At 34.0% G+C, this 19,831-nt stretch overlaps 1 protein-coding gene across 5 annotated transcripts in view; it reads right to left on the reverse strand.

The window, feature by feature from the left end:
* Nucleotides 1-19,831, reverse strand: part of BCKDHB (branched chain keto acid dehydrogenase E1 subunit beta) — a 219,477-nt gene that overhangs the window by 135,024 nt on the left and 64,622 nt on the right. For 4 of the 5 annotated variants that reach the window (XM_019729566.3, XM_074333225.2, XM_019729567.3 and 1 more), the window contains exons 7-8: nucleotides 9,207-9,304; nucleotides 7,249-7,359 (exon numbers count right to left, since the gene is read on the reverse strand). In XM_019729566.3, the coding sequence (XP_019585125.1) occupies nucleotides 7,249-7,359; nucleotides 9,207-9,304 (209 nt within the window). Of the gene's footprint in view, nucleotides 1-6,427; nucleotides 6,652-7,248; nucleotides 7,360-9,206; nucleotides 9,305-19,831 lie in introns of those variants that run through there. The other variant, XM_019729568.3, reaches the window with a different exon arrangement.

Consider the following 19,831-nt stretch of genomic DNA (forward strand, 5'->3'; position numbering starts at 1 on the left):
ATTAAAAGCCTCAAGCAAAATAGTATTCTATCACTGAATTATTCAATTAAGTCCAAGAAATCAACAAAAACATGTATATAACCGGTATTACTAACCCATTATGGATTCTCTAAAAATCAATTCTCCAACATCCCCCATAAAACCAATTTAGAGACATTCAGTAAAATACAGACCTTAAACATTACCTTGCTGGTGTTAGCAATCTTAATAAAAATAAAATCTATGATAGTCTAAAAAAAAAAAAAAAAAAACCTATGAAAATAAAAAACAAACTAAATGTCTACAAAATTAGAATTAAAGTTATAAAATATAACACATATTTTTAGGTTATTCTTCAGTGGTACTCGGGGTCTTCTAAATATGTTTTGCACTACTCATATTCACACAGACTTAACACTAATTAATACCAGGTGCAAATGCCAAGACTAAGCAAACTTGGTTCTTTATACATAAATTACCCACATTCATGACCAAGGTGTAACTCCTTTCCAGTTGTACTCCTACAATACCCCTTTCCTTTTTTCATTGACGGCCTCTCTGCTCCCAGAACCACCCCACACCCACCCCACCAGTCTTAGATACTGCCTTCCTTACCTTTACGCAGGGTCCCACAGAAGTCTTTTGAAGCAAGATTGGAAATAGCCCAGGTGGAAGGGTAGGAGGAAAGGCTGTTAAATCTAGAAACACTGAGTACTGGCTCCCAACTATCGTCACTCCCTCATGTCGCAGATGAATTACTCCCTGCTTCGGTCCCACACTGCAGTATTGCTGAGGCCTTGCCCTGCTCCAGTGATAGCCCAGCCCCAAACTACTCTAAGAGCACACACACCTCAATATGTAGCCAAAGAACAACCATTTGCATCTACGGGCACATCATCTTTTGCTACCTAATTGAGGTTTATAGAGAAAGGCAGCAAGGGAGAGAGAAGATTGAAGGGAGTAAAGATCCTTTCTATACCATTTCCTTTGTTAAAAATTAAAAAAACAAAAACGAAAAAAAACACCAAGTACTTCAGAAAAAGTAGATTACTTGAGGGCTGGGGGACTCTGAGACAATATCTTGTACCACAGTGTGCTTGAACAGATAAAAACCCTGATCAGAAGTACTATATAATAGCTGTAATATATGTAAAAGTCACAGGTTACCCAACCCCCTCCAGACCAGCAGGAAGGCCAAAGGTAACAGGCCCAGGCTGATCTATTCCTTCTGAATTCCATGACAATGACCCACCTGCAATGCAGACAAGGAAATGAGAGGAAAAACGTTCCAAAAGCCCCAAATTGATATCATAAGGTTTGAAGGGTAAAGCATGTGTTCTTGATTCATGAGAAAACATAACAGACCTTCCTTGGCCAATGTACATGTCTCAGTTATAAAATATGGTTGTCCGGATTCCCAGCACAGTTGGTGATAATGTGACAGTAGAAAATAAGATAAAATTTAAATTTAAAGAGGCTTAAAACCACACAAAAAATGCATAGTAATGTACCAATGAAGTAAGTAAACAGCCATATACCCTGATAAATGTAATTAATACAGTATATTAATCGATGTTTATTTGGGCTATTTTTAAGATAAAATTATATACATTATATTTCCCTTGAGAAAATATAAGTGAAAACGTAAATACTGATATCCAAAAGGTTAAGAAGTTTTAAAAGCTGTTATACAGAATAGTAACTACTCTCATCTTCGAAGAAAATGTCATTATCATATGAACCCATTTCACAAAAATTATAGACATCTGAGGTTTACTGTAGTCAATTTCACTTTGCTTTTTAGAATAAATTGGCCCAATTCTAATAAGAATTCAAATGAATTTTTATATACTATTATGAAAAAGGAAAAACTGTTCAAGAAAAATAAAAACACAAGGTCAAACTAAAAAGACTTTTAAATAAATGTGTCAACTTGGAATAAATTCCAAGTTGGATTTACTCATAGAGTAATATTCTACAGTTACTTTTTAAACCTTTATATAAGCACCAAGAATAAGAAAAAGGACCACATCCTCATCAATTCTTGGTATTTGGGGTATTTTTCATTTAAGCCACAATGATGTCTTTAGTAGTATCACACTGTGGTTTTAATTTACATGTCCTGATAGCCAAAGAAATGGAGCATTTTTTTCATATTTTTATTGGTCATTTGGATATCTTCCTTTGTGAAGTGTCTTTTCAAAACTTTTGCCAATAATTCTATTGGGGTGTCCTTTCTCTTTAATTGTATTTTATATTTCTGAATATAAATTTTGATGAATTTCCCCAAATTTGTGGATTGTCTATTTACTTTTATTGGGGCTTCTTGATGAAAAATTTTAATTTTAATGAATTTCAATTTTATCAGCCTATTTTAAATGTGTTTCCAGGGTTTTGTTTGTTCTATGTAAAAAAATCTTTGCTGCCCAAGATCATAGAGATATTCACCTATGCTATTCCCAAGAGCTTTGTCATTTCTTTTTCTTTGACAATTAGAATTGGAATTCCATCTGGAATTGACATTTATGTGATACTTTCTATGGTACCCAACCAAACCAGCATCATTTATTGAAAACACCTCTTCCTCTCTGAACTACTGTCACCTTTGTCCTGAATCAGAAGACCAACAATCTGTTTCTGGACTCCTTTTTCTGTTCCATTGGTCTATTTTTCTATCTTTACACCAGTACAGTGTTGTAATTACTACAGCCTTATAACAGATCTTAACATTTGATAATTAAATCCTCCAGCTTTATTCTTCAAAATTGCCATGGCTATTCTTGGCCGTACAATCGATTACCATGATATGTGCTTCAGTTAGTTTGGATATTCTTTAATTTCTCTAAATAATATTTTGTGATTTTCTGCACTCAGTTCTTATACATGCATCAAGTTTTTCCCTAGATATTTGATTTGTCAATGCTTTTTCAAATGTTGTCAATTTCTTAAATTCATTTTCTATTTGTCTTTTGCTGGTATATAAAAATATAAAAGACTATTATATATTGACCTTGTTTCCAGGGACCTTGGTAAATTCGCTTTTAGTGAAAGCTTTCTGGTCATCAATTCTTTCAACTTCTACTTGCCTAAACTATTTTCTATTTTAGCTTAATTTTAAAAAGACATTTTCATTGGGTATAGAATTCTAGGTTGGTATCTTCAGCAATTTAAGATGTCATTCCATTGTGTACAGGGGTGTTGTTTTCTTTGAATATATCCTTCTTAGAGGTTCACAAAGCCTTTTGAATACATGGGTGGGTGTTTCAAAACTTTCATGAGGAATAGAAATTTAGATATTGTTTCTGACCAATTCATTCTCTCTTCTTCTAAAAATCAGATTCTGTATAGGACAGGTCTTTTGACCAGACGCTTTTATCTGTTTTAGTCTACTTTTTTTTTTCCCCTGTGTGCTTCAGTTGGACATTTTCTGTTAACTTGCCTTCTAGTTCATAAGTACTATCACGTATTGAGTCCAATATGTTTGTAAACACATCCACTGAGTTCTTGTTGTCAAATTTTTTTTTGGTTCTATAATGTTTATTTGATACAAACACACACACCAATTCTCTAAGGCAATTCACTTTCTTAGCTCTTTTATTCCTTTTTTTCTATGTTCCTAAACATAATAATCATAAAGTCTTTGTCTGTTACCAATATCTGGATCATTTGTGCTTCCGCTTTCTATTATTTATGTTTTCTCTTGGTTTTTGATCAAATGATCCTGCCTCTTCATGTATTTGGTAATGTTTTATTGACTGTTAGTTCTAGAAATTCCAGATGATAGGAGGAATGACTCCTTGTTATGTTGGGCAGATATAGCAGAAGGTAAATTACATTAACTCAAAAGGAACTGTAAGAGATGGAGACTATATTGCAGGTTTGGGAAGATTTGATCTACTTCTGGTTTGCCTCTAATCATAAGACCTGACTCCATAGCTTCAATTGAGAGTATGACTGGTCTTTTTCACCTCTGCCTCAAGTGATGGCTTAGCTTGTCAGGCATTTTCTGCTTAGCTCCTGCCATACACATCTTAAGAATTTGGCAAATACTTTAAAAGAGAGACCGATTATGTGTTTAAGACCTCTCAAATTTCCAATTCTGTCATTACAGCCCCATGAAACATGGATTCTATACACTATGGATTCTTAGCTTCTAGTTGAGACTAAATTGGCAGCCTCCCATCCCCAAGCAAAAAGCAGCCCAAGCTCATCAGTGTCAAATTACCACTCATCTCAGGGCTTTCAATTCTCATTGCTGATGTTCTGAAGCCACTGTACTCCACCCACAACCCCGACCCCCACGTAGGTCTCTGTCTCCTAAGAACCTCAAAACATAAGAATTTCTACTCTGGTATTCAGAAGCTTCTGGAGCTTCGATCTCAGGTTCAGAATTGAAACTCCCCTGAGCAGCATTTAAAAAAAAAAAAAAAAAGAAAGAAAAAGCTGCTTTCTCTGTCCCTGAGTAACTTTTTAGGCTTTTAACTTCCAAACAATGCTTCAAAGCAAAAGGCATGACTATGTTTTAAAAACATAGTTAAACTCAGATTAAATTAACAATTTCTCAACTGTCCTAGAATCATTTTACTATGCATAGTATGTATATGTTCAATAAATGATTTTTGCCTTAATAAGGTTTTCTTGAGTAGATGTCTTAAAAGATGCATTTTGGTGTTGAGTTTAACATATAAGCAATAAAGCTGAGATATAATTTTGTCATAAAGACAAAAAAAACAACCGATAAAACAACACTAACTGAAAAAGATAATAAACAAGTTTTGATTACTACAGAATTCATAAAGATGAAGAATAAAAGCTTAGCTATAGTTAAAGAAAAAGTATATCATTTTTAATACGAGTGTTTGGTTGTAGGGCTCTCTTCTTTAAAATCATCTCTAAATTCTAGAAAAGATGCTAAGTATCAAAAACTTTTCTCTTTTGATACATGAAAAGAAAACAGGAGATACACCATGATCGGAAATGAAGAGAGTCACAAATAGACCCAAAGTAATCAAGATATGATTAGCTGGCTTTTCACAGGTAGAACTGGAGGGTCAACAACCAGAAAAATGACATGATAAAAACATCCCAACACAAAACTAAAATAATGATGCTAACAAGCCAGAAATTTGCTGCATCACTTTCTCAGTCAGTAGAGGTCTCTTAATCTCCTCTTTCATGTTCTCCAGTAATATAGAGCCCTACAGAAACAGGATCTATATTCCAGAATCATACAAAAATGCAACCAGTAGATTTAATAATGGGGGGAAGGGGCTCTACCCAAGCAAATTTATATAGTAGATACAAATATAAAGAATTTTCTCCTTTTTTCTTCCTCCACCTCTTCTCACTTTGCTTTCATGGTCATCAACTTGAAGTGTTATTATAGTTGTGCTTTACCGTAAGCTGCTACAAATTCTTTTTGGATGTATAAAGTACATAAATATGTAAATAAGGTTCTAAAAATATTTGTCCTGACCATATATCGGTACACCCCACTCACCATGACAAAACATCATCTCTCCATGCAGTAGTACCAGTCACATTATAAACTACAAAATGAATGGGGGATACGTGTTGCAAATAAGAAGCCTTTGGCAAAGGGTATCAACTCCAGTTTAACCATAAATTGGGACATTTGGCTATTTGAAAGAAACCCAGTGTCTGACTTTGTTTGAAAATGCCTGCAAAACGAATTATTTTCAGGCAGTTAGGAATAAATGATCCTAAAATACTGCTCTTAATTATAGAAATTACAAATACAAGGACTTAGAATATTGTTGAAACTATTTGTAACCATGTCAAATGTTTAGATTATGTCAAGTGAGTCTATAGAACATTTACTGTAACAAATCTTAAATCTTCCACTAAATTATAAGACAATCTTCACTTAAAAACACTCTGCTACACATTTAGAGCAGTAATAACTGCAGATTAGCTTCATATAAGTAAGCTAAGAAACAGCCTGTAAAGCTACGAGAATGCTAAAACTCTTAAAAATAGTAAATGTAAAATACCTAAGGTCTTAGGACTCATTTGCTACAGCAATAAATCAAGAAAAAAATAACAGATGTCCTGTTACCTAAACTTTAGTAGATAAAATAATCACCAAAAAAAGAGCTTAACCTTACTTATATACCAATATGAGAGTAGATGTACTTTATCTATAATAGACATTAATATGAAAGATATCGGTTAATGCCCAGTAAATAAGAACTATATTCTTCTTTTTTTTTAATTAAAGTTTATTGGGGTGACAATTGTTAGTAAAGTTACATAGATTTCAGGTGTACAATTCTGTAATATATCATCAATATATCACATAGTGTGTTCACCACCCAGAGTCAGTTCTCCTTCCATCACCATATATTTGATCCCCTTTACCTTCATCTCCCACCCCCCACCCCCCTTACCCTCTGGTAACCACTAAACTATAGTCTGTGTCTATGAGTTTTTGTTTCTTCAGTTGTTTGTCTTGTTCTTTTGTTGTTTTCAGTTTTGTATACCACATATCAGTGAAAACATATGGTTCTCTACTTTTTCTGTTTGACTTATTTCACTTAGCATTATAATCTCAAAATCCATCCATGTCGTCGCAAATGGTACTATTTCATCTTTTCTTATGGCCGAATAGTATTCCATAAACTATATTCTTGAGAGGGGGCTATGTGAATCCTATTAATAGTAAGGAAAAATATCAATCTAATCAGGCTAAAATTAATAGGAAAACTTATAAAACTATAAATCAGAAACTTAGAAACTTAGAAAACTACAGAATCCCACAACATAATAGTCAAACTATGATCCGCAGTATAAAGGCTAAAGTATTTGTTGTTGTTGTTGTTTTAATAATCCATCTCTTTCGGAGAAAAACAAATGAAATTTCAGCCAAACCATTTATCTGACTATATTAAATCTAGCTTATCAAACCATAATAAATCAGAAGTTAAAAACACAGATGGACTCCTTGTGTTTATTTGCACCACTCCATTATTCATACAACTCAACCCAAGCTGGCCATGTGAAGGACACAGTTTTATAATATACTAACCACAGAGAACTATGGGAAGAACAAAACACAAAGTGATTTGTTTGCTTGAGCATTAAGCTTATTATATAGTATAAATTTCTTTCATAGTATAAATCTAAAAATTTTAAATCAGTAAAAAATGCCCACAAAGCTCAAAATTTCAAAACAATTCTTTGCAAATATCCAACAAATTTCACCCAAGATTTTAAAGAAATGACACTCTATCAATACTATATCCATACCTTGCAAACTGTATCCACATCCCAAGGTAGTATAGTCCTCAGATCAATGACTTCACAAGACACTCCAAGCTTTTCATTAGCCATGGAAGCCACTTCTCGGATCACGTGAACCTGAAATGAAGGGAAAGATATGCAGAGAATGACAATGGAGATACAGGTCTAAAACATTAGTTGAATTCTGACATTATTAATACAGGTAGTATTTAAAGTCAGAGGAATTGATCTTCACAGAGAATTAATAAATTTGTTTTAGACGTGTTGAACCCCATATTCCACCAAAATAATCACATATAGATGTCCAGAAAACAGTTGGAAGGAGATTCTTAGAAAAAGTGAGAACAGTCATACTGATTCCAAAGATATCAGCACACAGAGGTAAATAATGTCACAAGAGTAGGTGGAGTTTCTAGGAAAAGCACGTAGAGGGAAAAACTACAGGGCAGTAATCATGAAACTCTGTAGATGACCAACACTAAAGAGGAAACCAGATGAAGAGAACCTCACTAGAAACGAAGGAAGGAAGGAAGGAAGAAAGAAAAGGATGGAGGAGAAGAGTTAAAAAAAAAAAAACAGAAAGAAAATCAGGCGACAACATATTCCAGAAACTAAAGAAGAGTTTTATAGAGCGCGTAGCCAGTGTTATAAACCACAGCAATATGGCATAGGGTTGGATTTAACAATCAGAAGGTTAGTGATATTAGCAGAAATAGTTTTAGTGAATTACTGGAAATAAGAATTTATGATACAAGTTCATAAGGAAGTTAAGGAATTAAATACTGGAGGTAGGAATTGTTCAAGTCTAGTGATAAAAGAAAGGAGAGAGATACACTGGTTATTTAAGAGAAAAGTAGGGTGGAAAAGAGACATACTCCTTTTCAATAAAAGGGACATGGGAAGAAGAAACTGAAGATGCAGGAGAGAGAGGGACTAATTGATTTATCACAGTCCTGGAGAAAGTAAATGAAACATAATCTGAAATAGATTTGGAGAGGTAGGTAGCTATGATAACCAGACATCTCTCCTTTGAAGACAAGGAAAACAGGAAATGAGTTGAAGAAATGATAGATATAAAGGAAAAATGGGTTATGGAAGTTAGTATCTAATACACTCTAACTTCCCTATTAAAAAGAGAGATAGGGCAGCCAATTAGCTCAGTTGGTTAGCAATCAAGCTAGTAACCCCCAAAACAGAGGCAAAGACACACGCTGAGCGTGACAGAGATATGAATAAAACGGTTTCCCCACTAGAGGTGAGAAACCACGAGGACTGTAGCTCTCCAAGCCAAAAATCAAGTGGAGAGGAGAGAAGGAGGTTGTGGTATTGCAAATGATTTGCATTATCTTCTATTATAATACAGCATATTCAATTTTCTTAAATAAGCATTTCCTTTAGACAGGAAGGAAAAAAAAAAACCAGAACTGAACACTTCTTTAAAAGAAGAGAAAGAAGTGTAAGAGCAGTCTATGGCCAGAGAAAGAGTCCTGAGCTTAAATGCTTGGAGATACAGCAATGCTTGGAGACAAATGCTGGGGAAAGTGGAAGTAGATCGGTAGTGAGCTTTACTGGAAAAGAGAAAGGTATGGCATTCTGAGGCTGGACCACTGGATGGGTGCACCTGGTCAGCAAAGTAATCACAAAAGATGGCAGCAGATGAGATAAAAAAGAAAATACCAAGTCAAGTGCAGCAACAAGTAGTAAGGATATGTAAAATGTGCTTCAAAATAAACCGTTTTTAATGAATACATTTTTGTAAACTCAACATATTTTTAATGGCTTCACCATTTGCATACATATTTTTATGACTCAATAAGTAAAAATCGGTACCAGATATAGACGTAGTACCAAACAAGACTTAAATTTAAGGAAAACATCATTTTTCATTCTTCACAGTACCAGGATTAAAAATAAGAGCTTCCAAGGACAACCTGAATATTACCAGGTGGTATAAGGATACTGACCTGAGTACCCCAGGCAACCAGAGTAACGTCACTCCCTTCCTGTATGACCTCAGCCTGCGACAGGGGGATGTTGTATGGTTCTACAGGAACCTGTTCCACTGAACACAAAACAGGGGGGGAAATGAAAGGTTAATTATTTTCTCTCATGTAACATTTGTGCATAAAATAAGAACCTCATTGTGGCAAAGCTTCATTTATTCTTCCCCTAAATTTCAAGTTATTTATAACAGAAATAGCATTTACTATACAGCTTAACGACCACTCCACAGAAGACAAAGGACAATATAAATGTATAAAATATATCAGCTATCATGGTACAGAGAACCGACTTTAAAAACTAAGACAATAAAATATGGGCTTTAGTCAATAATAATGTATCAATATTGGTTCATTAATTGTAACAAATGTATCAGGCTAATAAGATGTTAATAACAGGGGAAGCTGCTGTGGGGTATATGGGAACTCTCTGTACTACCTACACACATTATCTGTAAATCTAAAATTATTCTAAATAATAAAGTTTTAAAAGTTTAATACATCTACTAAAACTTTATTGGACTGAATTAAGTTCCCAGACAAGTTTTCTATCAAGGAGCAAGTTTATGAGGGTTTGCAGGGTGAGGGGGATTGTAGGGTCAAATACTTAAGTATATATTTGGACTTTGCATTTATGCATACTTTGTCAACCACAGCAGCTGAACAAACCTGAATTTTCAAAGCTGAATCCTGCAGAACTCAAAGAGATAAACTGAGTAAGCTCTACCAGGCCAAAAGGAAGAAAAAACCAATAGTATCCCAGAAAAAACCAATTAATGATTTATCTGCCCAAAGAAGTACAAGCAATATAGAGTTGATTAAATTTTAAGAGGAAATCATAAGGCGAATTTTTAGATGAGATTGAGTAGGATGGAAGTTGATGGAATTGTCCGGTTATGCTGGGAAGCCTTCATGAATTCCTATACGAGAACATTAGAGTAGAACTGGTGGGGAAAAAAATGTTGTTGTTCCTTTTGTTCATTTTCCACATGGTCTTCTTATCATTGTTATGTATGTGCGTGTGTGTATCAATGTGTGTGTGTGTGTGTATACTTTTTTTTTTTAATTCAAAGAGCACAGAAGAGTACAATAAAAAGTTCCATCTGCTCCCCAGTCAGCCCTTCCAATTCCACTGGCCGGAAGTAATCAATGCTAACAATTTCCTGGATGTCTGCAGTAGACAGCTCTCATTCTTTCTGGTATACAGATTTCTTAATCCTCTTCCTACATTTGGGAAATGCCCCACCTTATGAGTTAAGGCCCTGTGTCCACTACAAAAGTGATGTCCACAAATTCACTTTCCCAGCTTCCCTTGCAGCTAGGGCACAAAACATGGGCTCTGCCAATCAAATGCACACATGCTAGACTGAATTGGAAGCTCATGACACAAAAGAGCAGCAAATGTCCAGAATTTATTCCAGAGCACTGGTAACAGCAGAGGCAGATCCAGCATCCAGGCTGTGTTATCAGTGATTCAGACTGCAGGTTCATGTCCACTGAGCTCCTGGGGAATCTTGGCAGAACCAGTTATGCAGTGGAATTTTGGGCACTACTGCTAGATATATGGCCTTTAAGCCTACTTCTTAGACACCACGGAGATCTGTGAACCATTTATTATCTTTCAATAAATCTTTTCTGCTTATATTGGACAGGCTTGATCTCACCTGCTTGAAAATTAAGAACACTTAGGGGCGGCCAGATGGCTCAGTTGGTTAGAGTACGAGCTCTCAACAACAAGGGTGCCGGTTCAATTCCTGCATGGGATGGTGGGCTGCGCCCCCTGCAACTAAGATTGAAAACAGCAACTGGACGTGGAGCTGAGCTTTGCCCTCCACAGCTAGATTAAAGGACAACAACTTGGAGCTGATGGGCCCTGGAGAAACACACTGTTCCCCAATATTCTCCAATAAAAATAATATATATATATATTTTTTAAATAAAAAGAAAATTAAGAACCCTGATTGATACAGCATCTTTTCAGATATTTACAATATACAAATATGCATATGCATAGACATATGTAATGTTTTTCTTTTCACAAATAGAATCACATTGTACACACTGTTAAGAACTGTTGTACAGTCTCCCTTTTTATCCCCCTACTTAGCAACATATCTGGTCCATGTTTTCATGTGAAGAATAGTTTTTGAATCATATTTATAAGTAAATATTATTAAATTTAATGGTGCTGTTATCAATGATGTGGGGGGAAATCGTATTCCTTGTATTTTTGTATATTTCCAATCCAATAACATTTCTATAACCAGTGCCACAGAGAGATGAAAATTTTTTTAAATCATCACTATGCTTAAATAAAATAAATAAAATGGTTAATCTATAAAACTATTTTTTGTGAGTAAATCTCAAAGCAGATGACAATTAAGCTAACAAACCTGAGAGATAAGCTGTGTTAGAAAACATAAGCATTTTTTAAAAGTTTTTGTGTAGCACACAATTATGTTGAGTCATATACTTTCACTATCTAAACCAGGGGTGGGCATCCTACACATGCAATTTTTTATAAACAATATTTTATTGGGACACGGCCACATCCATTCATTTACAACAGCAGAGCTGAGTAGCTGCAAGAGACAGCATGGCCTACAAACCTAGAATAATTACAATCTGTTCCTTTACAGAAAAAGTTTGCCAATCTTAATTCTAAACAGTGCTTTCAGAGGTTAATTTTGGCACATTTATTGATGGCTTAAATACAGTATCAGATGAACAGGTGGATGGATGGATCAATGAATGGATGGATGAATGGATGGATGGATCAATGGATGGACGGACGAAGGAACAGAAAGACAGGTATATTCAACTGGAGTAGAATATAGAGGGAAGCAACAACCTGGATAAAAGGAATGAGGAGGCTTCCCTACCAAGGAGGTGGTAAACTACACAGCAGTTCTCAGTTGCTAAACCAAAGTGTGGGTCAAGAACAACACTGATGAAATCTGACAAACATGCCAAAGGTAGCACATAGGTTCTTTGCCATCATCAAGTCTTTCCTGGCAGCAAGATCTGCATGCCAATAGACAAGGCTTGAAGCCAGTACACATTCTGTCTTCTGGTGAGTCAGTGGCCACCATTCAAGAGTCTTGTCTTTCTCGCCTTGTAAATCAGTTACCAGCTGGTGATTAGTAAATCCCTGGAACACAAAACTCTATGAGCTGGCACACCAAAAGAAATAGGTTGGCACCTTGGCCCACCTCCTTTGAAAAGTTGCCAGTCAGTGACTGACTTCTTCATTGTATTAAATTACGTAGAATAGTTAAGACCTCATTACTTTAACTATCAAAGAACAACATAGCTAACAAAGCTTAATTCTCCATCAAAAAAAACCATGCAGAGAATTAGATTCAAGAAGAGTCTTACAGAAAAAACAACCCAAAAATCTAAGATTTGCATACATTTAATCCTGTGAGGAGAATAAGAATACAACTTTAAATATTCTCACTTACTTAAACTTTCACATAGAGAGAATGCTATAATTCTCTGGTACTATTTATTTACATTAATTTGAAAAATATTTATTCCAAGAGAAGATATTATTTCAAATCAGCATTCTTGTGTTCCTACCTCATGGCTATGTGCTTTTTGAAAGAGAGCAGGTAAGAGGAGATAGAGCATGACATTTCAGGAATGGAAGAGCTCCCTATACAGTCATATTACAGATTACTATTTTCATAGCAATGGGATTAATTGACCACTACATTTTACCACATGCTGATTACATTCTAATCTATGCACTAATGAGCAGTTCACAGAGAAAGCTTTCAGCATCAAATATATGTTGACCAAAATGTGGCTTGAAAAACAAGAAATTTTTCTAAGGCCAAAACAAAAAAGATGCAATTTTTTGCTCACTTATCAGACAGGATAGTTTTTAGTGGATATAGGTTTTAGTAAGTACCACATATATGCTTCCTCTGTAATTGCAAATGCATTTAAATTCATATTACATATATACTTACAGACTCATAACATATTAGTTCATGCTTGGTCTCATTTTATTTCCCATCCTCCTCCTTTTCTCCTTCTAATTTTCTTCTAATTTGCTGTATTGCTTAAGTCATCTTACACACATTTTTAAAATAAGCTCGAGTATAAAAGCATATATATTCTATTATATGCATTTATTCACTTTATATTTATTGCATAACCAATATATGCAGATATCATGCAAGATGCTACAATATGAAATTGAAAGAGGAAGCCCCCAACCTTGATAAGCACACACTCAAGTGGGAGGTACAAAGACGGCAAGAGATGATCAGCAATAAAAACATGATCTCGCAATGGGGATAAACTGCTCTGGGACAGGGGGAAGTAACAACCTGGTTTTAAAAGGTTGAGGAGGCTTCACCACCTAGGAGGACACAACTGACAGGGGTCTCAGAGACAAAAAGAAAATAAAAAGGGTACCCACGTAGAAAGAAAAGGTCCATACAAAGAAATGGTGGTGTGAAATTGTGTGTGTGTGTGTGTGTGTGTGTGTGTGTGTGTGTGTACACATCTACAAACACACATAAACACAGATTTACATGATGTTTCTGGTAAAAGTGAATACTGAAACCTTTAAATTATATTCCCAAGTCCCTAGAAAGAACTTTCCAATTCCTTCTGATTTCATATATTAATAACTCATGTAGAAAGCATCTGCAAGAGAACTCACTCTTAATGACGCAAGTTCCCCTGTGAGGCACAATATTACCATTACATAGATAATAGGGTCATTTCTCTGCACTGACACTCATCTACAGTAATGCTAGTTTCCTCACAAATGTGAAACTCAGTAGGGTTTTACTCATGTTGCATTATATATGATGCAGTGATAAAACATGAATGTTCTTTTTAAAAAGAAAGCGTATATTTCTAAAATATACAACACTTCATGCTGCCTCATTACTAATAGCACAAAGTCTCCATGCCTGAGAAAGCCCATCTTGTTTGTCAGAATTTACAGTGTAATGGGGAGACACATCCACCCAAGCAAAAGCCCAGTCCCAGCCCTGTCTCTGCATCACTTTATCTAATTAATTCGGTCATCTCTGATAAAGCATTATATTTCCTGTCTGCTCCACTATCCCACCTGTAAACTGTTGAAAGCAGCACGTGTCTATCTGCCACATCATAGGGACACAATGAAAACATACTAAGCTAATCACTGTAGACATCCTTTCCATTCTTAGAAGACAGCTTTACAACTTAAAATAATTCAATGATACAGTCATTAAGACTATAAAAGAAAGTTTTCATTGTAGGAACAGTTATTCTTACTCCTATTATTATTTGCTGAATAAAACTGATAGTTAACTGTAAACCAGTATCTCTACTATATTATAATTGTTATTTTTCTAAATAATCTCCTTTCAAACTTGAAGTTATTAATTATGGTCATACTTTTTGATAATTTTCACTTCTATACCAACACTTTTAACACTTATGTGAAAAAGTACATATAAACAAGAAAACTAAGTGCAATTTCTTCTAATAATTGTTTTTAAATTATTCCCCAAACATAGCTGTACTCAATCTCCCCTCTCCTCTTCACCTCAAATTACTACAAATTTAAAGTCTAGATCAGAAAAATCATATCAACATACTGTTAACAATATTGTAATATTTATTTGTCTATAATACCTGTCATAATAGTTGTTATAATATTAGTATATTACTGTCTAATTAGAAGGCAAAATTAATTTTCAATAAGTAAAAATAAGTACTAAATTTTGATACTATTTAACCCATGGTGCTTACAGGGAGCATATGTAGACGGCATAAACTGGTACATTAAGTCTGAATACCACAAGGGAGAATAAACCAGAGAGGTCTTCTGGGATTGACAGTAGGTGAGGGTCACAACCATATAATAACCTAGGCCTTCATGTCATAAGCATGTCAAGGTTTTAATGAGAATTAGGGCAAAAGGACTGCAGACATGTGAGAAAGTACATGAACTGGAACAAATAGAGAAAACCACAAAAAAAGAGAGCCAGAAGAACGAATGTAAGCAGATGCACAAAGGCAAAAAAGTTGGCATTCTAACCAGTGGGACACCATATATGAATAATGGAAAAGTTGAAACAAGTCAGCTGAGACCACCATCATGTGTCATCTTATAATATGCATAAGAAGGGCAGAGCATCTCTTCTATGGTATTCTTGCCAAAATATATACATAACCTTAATTTAATAAAAAAGAAACATCAAACAAATTGAGGGACATTCAACAAAAGAGTGGAACAAATGTGGAGATAATGACAGACAAAAAAGACAAAGGAACTTTCTGACTCAGCATAAAGGAGCCTAGGGAAACATAACAAGTAGAGATTCTAGATTGGATTCTCATCCAGACAAAGGACATTAGTGGGACTATTAACGAAATTTGCGTTCAGTGTGTAGAGGAGTTAACAGTATTGTATCACAGTTAATGTATAGCTGTGGTTATGTATGAGGTTAACATCTGGGGAACCTGGGGGTAAGCAGGGGTTACATTAGAGTGTTTTGTACCATTTTTGCAAACTTTCAGTTTGAGCTTATTTCTAAATGAAAAGATTAACAAAGTTTTTTTATATAAAATTTTGTAAAAAGAAGCCCATCTCAGCAAGTCTCCTACAGATTTTGGAAAAATAAGGTGTGATGTGATGGGGAAGTATATCAAATTATGAACATCACTGAAAATCAACTATGGGAAACAGAGCTTAACACAGGCATGACAGAGGCACTAGATTGATATGCCTTGTAAAACAAGGTCTGTTTTTTGAAATACTAGTACATATAGAGAAAATGAGGCTATTAATGAGGAAGCTATCCAACTGTAAAAGTGCAGCCACATTTAGTGTTTTATTTGTGACCTCATCTACCTAGATGAACACAATAGAGTTCTGACTATACAGACGTGAAGATGGGGAGATATAAATTCAATATCTGTGCATACCCATCAGCTTTTTGCTAGAGATCCTTGATCACTAAATAAAAACCAAAAAACAAACTGTCTAAATCAAAACACAACATCAAGTCAGAATCAGCAAATATCTTGCATGCAAACAGGAGATTTCTCACACTGAAATACATTTAGATAAAAACTAAAACAAAAACATTTGAATCTTAAAATCATTAGTGTTACTATTTCAGAAGGTCATGTTTTGTTTAGTTTTTTATCACTGAAATATCACTGGAAAATAAGAAAACACACCTATTATTTTTAACTGAATAGCAATACTGATTTGAAACAGAAAGTATTAGACCCATTTCAACTCAAATGCATTCTAATTCTTTTTTTTTTATAATTCATTTGAAAACCCTACATTTCTAGTTCTTTTGCATAACCAGACAAATTAGGTTTTCAAAATAATTTGCAAATATATATCACAAAAGCAATGATATGTTAAATCAACCATCGGATTCCACACACAACTTCAAAATTAACTTCATTACATTTTCCTATCTCATTTAATGCAACAAAAAAGGCATTTATGAGACTAAGTATCATTAATTAATACACTTCATTATATTTAATATATATACTAAAATTTTACCACATTTATAATATATTGTTCAGTCTTTTTAATTACTCTTAGTATTTTTTTCATGTACTCTCTAGTGTGCAGCATTTAGCAATTTAGCAAAAGTTCTCCAACAATTTTACTAGCAAGTGTCCATCTTTCATGTTTAATACATTACAATTGCTCTAGTAAATATTTCCCAATGTATTTCCTATAGCAAGGAATATATATATATATATATATATATATATATATATATACACATACATATATATATATAATACATATATATACATACATATATATATATACATACACATATACATATATACACACATACATATATATATAATACATATATATATACATACATATATATATAATATATATATATATATATATATACATACACATATACATATATACACACATATATGTATATATATGGCATTCCTATAGATTCTGACATGGTAAATTGGCAAACTGGCAAAGAAAATAAAAATAATTGAATGCTGAATCAAAAGGTACTATTTTAAAGCCATTCTCCATCAGCACACGGAGAGTTTAAAATGAAAAAAAGAAAATTACCTAACAAAAAGAATTATGTTGAAACAGAATATTAATTTTCACTGTCAATTACCATTATTTTATGACCACTAAGAAAAAAACAACTGCCAATTAAACTTGCATACTGTTTAGAACTTTTATTTTATTCCTATTGAAAGAAAAACGCTTAACCAGACTTGGGTTTTATTCTATCACCCTTATACATACACAAAAACAAAATATAAGCAAAGTAAGTTGGTTACAGTAGTCCTAAAAATCTGACATTCAGAATCTAATTTTTCTTACTCATTTTGACATATAATTGTCAGTTTCTTCTCAGAATTCATTTCCTTTGTCACCAAAAACATTAGTGCTGCAGCACTTTTTAAACGGATCCATAAAGAAATTAAAAAATTAGTGCTGGGCTCTCAAGCTAGCTCACTATTTAGGAACAACCTACTTTTGACTCCTGCTTCCAAAGATTGTTAAATTATTGTTATTCTCCACTTACTCTGACCTTCCACCCATCACAACCACTTGGAACCTCATTGTTAAAAGAGTAGTTCTCTGGAATTTTAAGCTTTTATTTAACTTAATAATGGTCCCAAAGTTCAACAGTAGTGAGGCTGGTCATTCAGGTTTGCCAAAGAGAAGCCATAAAATGCTTCCTTTAAATGAAAAGGTTTGTGTGTGGGGGTGGGGGTGGGGTGGGGAGAGGTAGTACTCTATGTAGGGTTCGTTACTATCCGTGGCGCCAGGTACCCACTGGGAGTCTTGGAATGTATCCCCCCCAGATAAGGGGGGAACTAACATATATATATATATATATATATATATATATATATATATATATATACACACACACACATATATATGTATATACATATATATGTGTATATATATGTATATACATGTATATATATATACACACACACATATACATATACACACGTGTATATATATATATACACACACATATATATACACGTACATATACATATATATATATATATACACATATATATATATATAGTTGGTTAACTATCACTGACAACAATGTCTAAAGGTAAGGTTTAATTGGAAATTTCATATTTTATCTGTCTAGATATAGAACTGCTTATTAAAAATAAGTCAATCTTTGAGTTTCAGACAACTGACTTTGTACACATTTTGAGAAAAACATTAGGAACTGCCTGTAATAAAAAAGTAGAAGACTCTGGCTTGACTTAACATGATACAATGTACATCCAAATATGCTAGACTATGTTGTAAATCCTGAATAATCTTTGTACGAGTCCCTGAGGGACTAAAAAGATCCCATAGTGGCCCTCAGATTACCATAGACCAAGCAACTTTTCCTGCTCTCCTTCTTTCTAAATCTGAATTGCCCAACCAACAGATACGAGATAGCAAGAACAACTCCTCCCTCTTCTGAAAAACATTTTTGACCGACTATTCCTGAAACTGGCTGAACATTGGCTGACCTCTCTTGCTAAAGCTCTGTAAAATCCTTCCCTGTCTCTCTCTCCTAAATTAGAACACTCCTGAGTTGTGCACATAGCCCAACATTCTGAATAAAGCATCATGCTGAAGGATGTGATTATTAGAACAAATCATTGGAGATTTTTAAATAGAAACATCTTTTAATACACTACTAACATTTATAAAGCATTTATTATATTTATTAAGCATTTATTATGTGTCAAACATTATCTAAATCTATTATGTATAATATATATTAACATATTCAATCAAATGATACCATAGAGAAAACTTTATATTAAATTTGGCTATCCAGAAAAAATATATTATACAAAGACATAAGTGACCAACATTTACTCAAGAACGGGTAATAGATCAACAACCATAAGATTGAAAAGCAAGTCAAAGTTCTGTCCCAAAAGACACCAGAACCAGACCATTTTATAAGCATATTGTATTAAACCTTATAGAACAGACAATTTCTACCATGTTTCCCCCAAAACAAAACCTAGCCAGACCATCAGCTCTAATGCATCCTTTGGAGCAAAATCTAATGTAAGACTGGGTCTTATGTTACTATATATCCTATATTACATTAATTTTTGCTCCAAAAGATGCATTAGAGCTGAGTCCAGCTAGGTCTTATTTTCGGGGAAACACAGTAGTTATCGAATCAGATCTAAAGCACAGAAAAAGAAAGCAACCCAGTTCATTCTATAAGACTAGCATAACTCTGATTCTGAAACCAGACCAGGATGGTAAAGGAAGGACAAAGTATAAACCAATTTTACAGATAAATATATATTCATGTTCACATATGTAAGGAGAAACAACTATAGTACAATTTTATTTATGAACATAAAGGTCTTCTTAAAATTCTTTTAAAAATTCTAATTGAATCCAGCAGTATGCTGAAATAATAATGAATCATGGTCAAGTAGAATTTATCCCAGAAATAGAAGAATCACTCAACATTAGGAAATATGATAATAAAATTCACCTCATCAAGAGGTCAAAGAAGAAAAACCATATAATCATCTCATCAGATACC

This window comes from Rhinolophus sinicus, chromosome 2, assembly GCF_057876585.1.
Source record: "Rhinolophus sinicus isolate RSI-liver-muscle chromosome 2, RSI-T2T, whole genome shotgun sequence".
In the NCBI taxonomy this organism is placed as follows: Eukaryota; Metazoa; Chordata; class Mammalia; order Chiroptera; family Rhinolophidae; genus Rhinolophus; species Rhinolophus sinicus.